General features: G+C 40.1%; 1 protein-coding gene across 1 annotated transcript in view; it reads right to left on the reverse strand.

Moving 5' to 3' along the window:
• Positions 1 to 5982, reverse strand: part of LOC101846973 — an 18107-nt gene that overhangs the window by 5964 nt on the left and 6161 nt on the right. The window contains exons 2-4 of the mRNA XM_005101876.3: positions 4132 to 4160; positions 1225 to 1302; positions 796 to 925 (exon numbers count right to left, since the gene is read on the reverse strand). Of these exons, the coding sequence (XP_005101933.1) occupies positions 796 to 925; positions 1225 to 1302; positions 4132 to 4160 (237 nt within the window). The remainder of the gene's footprint in view (positions 1 to 795; positions 926 to 1224; positions 1303 to 4131; positions 4161 to 5982) is intronic.

The raw sequence follows: 5982 nt of genomic DNA on the forward strand, positions 1-5982 counted from the left end.
CCCATATCTTTGAAGTTTGCCGCCCCGCGGGAAAAGACTCAGCATGCAGAATTTTTAAAATAATTATCGCCGCTAAAAATTGATTCCATTTTCTGAATCAGTGTATCAAAATACACAAAGTAGCTAGCACTGAACCTGATTTGATGCCATATATAAATTTAAGCATACTTCGTTTCTGATTGTCAATTTTGAATCTGAAGTCATGTATCAAGGTAACCAGCTGCGTTGTGTGCATCTGACCTCACAACTGCTAGGCCAAGGCCTAGGCCTACACACAGCACACTTCCCGTGGCCCGGTTAAAAAACTGCTGGTGTTGGCCTAGCTTATACGTCCTTACTCTTTGAGCGTCTAGGTGGCGGCTCCTTCCCAGAGCCGGTACTAACACCTCCGTCTGTAGAACCGGGAGTTCTGGTACTGGGTATCGGTACCTGCCCATCCCTACCAGACTGTGCATTCATATATGAATAACATTTTCAAACTATCGTAACATCTAACAACAATTAAAGACACAGTAAAGAAAACAATGACCCAACCTAATTTTTTCTAGTATCTCAATTTTAATTCAAGATTCTAGGGAGGTACGAAAAAAAAAAAGAATTCAGGGTCTTAAGGGTGAATCAATGGCATACATATTCTTCTAGAGACTGTAAGACCAAAAAACCTATCTTTCTGGTTACTGAGACTGATCTTACCCTTTATAGAAGAATATTCACAGTAAAAACAAAACTCTATTGAGTAGAAGGGAGTATAAGTTCAAGAGGTATCATACACAACACGATTTGCTGCCCACTCACCACTGCATCCATTTCTTGGAGAGGGGTATATGTGTAACCTCTGATTATGACAGCTCCTCTCGACAAAAATCTGTACCTCCAAAGACAGGTGCAAAGTGAGAGTAAGAACATGAAGAAAAGGATCCCACACCTGCAAAAAGACGGAGAGCATCAGCTGTGAAATTCCTCATTGTTCACATGCAAAATCGTCAACATCTATGGGAAACAATACTCAGAATGTAGGAAACTAATAACAGAATGTAGTTTTCTTCAGTTCACTATACATTTTATATATGTTCATAACGTGCCACTTGAGATTTAAAGAACATAGTTTCGCTTCATTAGACGGTAATAAATCAAGTAAACATTCGTTTTAAAGAAGCATTTGTTCAATCTATTAGCTTCTAATCTATGACAGAAAATAAAGTAATTAAGGGGCAAAGATCTCACCATAAATACCAGAGGTCCAAAACTTTGTAGGAAGGGCAGCAGACATTATCTCCACAGCAATACTCCTCTTCTGTGCACCTGATAGCAATAAAATGTATCATGTATGATTTTGATAAGTTTAAATATAACACAATAAATACAATAAAATACTTTTTACACCCATTTCGGAATAGAAAGAGTTTACTCCTGTGAGCATTTCAAAGCATAAAATATGTACAGTGCATTTCTTGTAGATCGACCGAAGAGAAGCAGAATTATTATTGACTTCCTCATTCTGTTAACCAAACACTGCACTTTCCAAAGCTAAAATAGGGGGGCACGCTACAAGTATTTGTGAGAACAAACGGTAATTTTTTTTTAATGCTAACTTTTTAACTCAGAGATACCTTGAAAATCTAAAAAGTTAAGTCAAAAGGGCAGAAACGTTCCATTGGGTCTCTTCAACAAAATTAAATATATTTGAAATTTTCATTGAACTACCTACTACCACCAATATGGTCATTTCACTGCAAGAACATGCCACATAACAACCCAGTCTGTCCAAGAGCCCGCTTTAACAGTGAAACAAAGCTTTTGCCCTATTATTTGCATGACCACGGACCCATTTTTCAGTTATTTTATTATTTATTTAGTAGAGGTTTTACGGCGCTTGCAACTGCATAAGGTCATATGAGCGCCAAAGGGTGGACGTCAACAGAAAAGTCTTTAAAGGGACTTGGGCTTACTCTGCTCACCTCTCTAGCTTTAACAGCATAAAGTCTGTTTCGACTTTCATTTTTAAGCACAAAAACCCAAGTGAGGGAAGACTTGAATAAAGAGGTATTGAAATTTTCTTGGAAACCTAAAGACACAGAGTCTTTCTCTCTCTCACACGCACACACGTACACACACACGCATGTGTGGGGCATCATGGTGAAATCAGATACTCATCAAAATAATGAAATCGTAAAAACCAACACATTTCCACCTGTTGGCAATTTTAACCCTTTTTTTTTATTTGGCTCAACACCATTTATGTCCACTTAAGAACATCTTTTTGCAAGGCGACCGAAAGCCCCTTCAAACGTAAATATCTCGACTTCTAGAAAGACGGGCTGTTTTCTCACGAAAAGCAAGATTAATGAACAAGCCGAAGATAACAACAAACTATATTATGCACAAAAATTGATAGGCCCCTGATTCCACCGTTTCGTGACACATATTATACTAATACCAATACAGTAGTCTCTGCCTAAACGTAGGGTAGTGGCTCTCGTGGCCTAGAGGTTAAGGTGTTGGCCTCTCATTCAAAGGTCCCGGGTTTGAATCCGGGTAACGACCGAAAAATTTTCTTCTCTAAAATTGTCTCCTTTCACCTCCTTTCCTGCTGTCTAGCAATGTTCTGTTGTCTGCTTTCATTTCCACTTTCTGCCCCCAACCCCTCACCTCTTTTGCCCCCTCCTCTGGGCTCCTGACTCGTTCTACAGCCTTTCTACTGCTACTCCTTGGCTCCTCCTTACTGCTGTCTTTCTGCCACACCCCTGATCTTCTGGTAGGAAAGATCTACACCTAGCCTTTTCGGACAAGGGCTAAAAATCTCGAAGGGCCCGTGTGCAAGTTGCGCACGTTAAAGATCCATTAGTGGTCTAAAATCTATAAGAGTAGGCTTCGGCCGCCACCCGGCAAAATTCAAAATTTCCTACCAACTGAAAATATTAGGTGTGTCCAGCACGCTCATATGACCTTATGCAGTTGCGAGCGCCGTAAAACATGACATTAAAAAACAAAAATGTAGGGTGTTCGAGAGGGCTCCATAGCGTGTGTTAATACAGAGGGTGCATTTACATGAACCTGTGCAAAGGGAGGAAGGAATGCAATCATCTCATTTCCTTGATATTTTAATTACCTCCCTTGGGGGTTGGGGTCACAATGGATGATAATGTGACGACATGTGACTGTTTTGTGAAAGTTTCCCCAACTGTTCTTAGGAATTATGAATGCAAAGGCATTGAATGGCTGGGGGAGCAGAAAAACGTACTCGCTGTACTGATATAATGCTCTATAAAATGTCAGGACAGACAAGATCTTAAGAGGAAACAGTTGGTGTTGGTCATCAGGAAAGTACTCAGCTATGTGGTTTACCAAGCAACCACTCCTGACTGCCTGTCCGAGAGATTTTTCTCTTGTGATTCGTTAAACAATTTAGTATATTATGTTCTTTTAGCGCAACTGATTACTTGACTAATCTTTAATCCAAAAGAAGTCTGTCTAACGTTCTACAGCATTCATGCATGTTTCACATCATAGGTCTAACCAAATATTACGTATGCAGTCACTCAAACATTAGTCAGAAACCTGAGACACATTTCGAGTGACCAATGAAAAGACATTTATTCAGTCCCCCCCCCTACCCCTCTCAAAATATCACTCGACCAGTCCTATACCTATGTGTCGACGGAAAGTTGGGTGTGAAAACGCTGTGCATCACTCTGTTTGCTCTGCGTGAGGGGCAGTCTCACTAAATATCCAGTTGTCTAGACTTCTCTTATTTAAGCACGCTGTGTAGGTTGCAGTGAAAATTTCCCCTTGTCAAGCTTTACCTGTCGACGTGTCTTGCGGATCAAAACGTGTTTTTGTACATCTAAATTGTATCGTGAAAAACCCCTCATTTGACAAAAGCGTGAGTTTGAGTGGCGAGGGGCTTTGTGTGGCGTGCCTTCAGGTGGAGACTACTGTACTGAAAAACACATTATCATAATTGTCTTTTATACGAAAAAGATCATTAACATGACACCTGAAAAAGGGAGAGACAAGGACAATGTCTTCACAATGGACCCAACAAAAACAATTTCAAAACAGAACAGAAAAATAAAAGCAAAACTGTCACATCCTCAGGCATGCCATCATATTTGCATGATTTCAACTTACCTGTCATTATCACAGTAATATGCTTCAACCTGAAATCAGAACAAAAACCATTATTATTAAAAAGTAACAAGCTTTGAATCAGTTTATAATTCATTATTTGGTGATCAAAGTCTATATTATGTTATACGGGGTGCACACTATGTCTGGATCGGGCCAATCGCCCGACTCAGTCGTCTGAAACTGACAACAAACACGTTTGTTTTTGAGGCGACCGAGTCGGGCGATCGGCCCGATCTGCCAATCCCATCCGTAGTGGGCACCCCGTATTAGCAGCACAAATTTGTCTCAGCAGTTGGTATGCAACATGATCAAATGTTGAAAAAGGAAAAAAAATTATTATTTAAAGGTAACATAGCCTTTAAAGTAGAGCAATTTATTGGCTTTCTGCAGTGTAGATATTTGACATCGTGTAAAATCTACCAGACAGGAAGGGACTACTATATCATCAGTTCAAATCTCAATATCAACTGTTTTATCAGCATGTTCGTGTAACTATAATTTAAGAACTAAGTGACAGTATCAAGGGTAAGAAGGCAAATCGACGGCCTTGTAAGACTCTCATTGTACATCACTTTTCAATGTGTGAGGCATCATAGTGAAATCAGGCGCTCATCAATGAAATAAGAGAAACAGGCTTTTTTCTGCCAGTTTGACAATTTTTATCGAATTTTTACTTTTTGGCTCAGCATCTTTTATGTCCATATAAAAACACATTTTCGTGTGAATTTTACAGAAAAAAGGTTAAAGACTTAATCTTATGTATACCCAGTGTCCATTGGGGGGGGTCAGTTCTCTAACGCAAACTAATCGCGCAACTCGCCGCTTTGAAAACAAAATGTTTGTTTTTGAGGATCACCATTGGGGTTCGTTCAGCTTGTGCCACGATGGAAGTGACTCTTCTCACCCTGAGTGAGAATAAAAATACAATTGACCTCTCACCCCTTAAGAGACTTGCCAGCGTTCGCTATTCTCACCCGGTGTGAAACAAAGACCTGTTTTTCCTAATTTCTGAATACACTATCTATCGGTGTGGATGATCAAATTGACAAACGCTAAGAAAAAAATGATGTTATAGCACAAAAGAAAACTAATTTGGTCGTCTACAAAGATGCTACAGCTATTTCACTTTTCAAATCGAGCCGAACTACGCCGGTCAAAATTTGTTTTGCCCGAACTTCTCGCTACTCCTTCTGTCTCTCTCTCCCTATCTCTTTCTCCCCCTCCCCTCTCTCACTGCCCTTAACTGCCTTAGACAAAATTGAAGGCTTTCAACACAAAAGCGCTGGAATGTTTGGCTCTCTTCAGGAGAAGTGGTCCCGGCCTAGCTTCATAGAAATTTAAATATTATGTGCTCAATCGCAAACAAAAACGGAAGTCGGTTTTTAAAAAAGGAGGGTGCAGGGGGAGGTAATCCTCTTGCAAAAGAGGGGGTGCCAGGGGTCTCCCCCCTGCTATATCACAAAAATAATGGTTTGCGACTGTTTTTAGTCAATATTTCTCACAAGAATACCGCGAGAACTTTCGGGCAAAACAAAATGGCGACCCGCGTAGTTCGGCACGATTCGAAAAGTTAAATAGCCGTAGCATCTTTGTAGACGACCAAATTAATTTACTTTTGTGCTTTATTTAACATCATTTTTTAACGTTGTTTTGGTCAATTTGATCGTCCACACCGATAGGCAGTATTCAGAAAGAGACAGAGAGAGAGAAGAGGGGAGGAGTAGAACTTGCGAGAACTTCCGGGCAAAACAAAATGGCGACTCCCATTATAGTTCGGCTCGATTCGAAAAGTGAAATAGCCATAGCATCTTTCAGGGTTGGGTTGATTTAAATCAGTTGATTTTTTTTATT

Source organism: Aplysia californica, unplaced genomic scaffold, assembly GCF_000002075.1.
Source record: "Aplysia californica isolate F4 #8 unplaced genomic scaffold, AplCal3.0 scaffold00302, whole genome shotgun sequence".
In the NCBI taxonomy this organism is placed as follows: Eukaryota; Metazoa; Mollusca; class Gastropoda; order Aplysiida; family Aplysiidae; genus Aplysia; species Aplysia californica.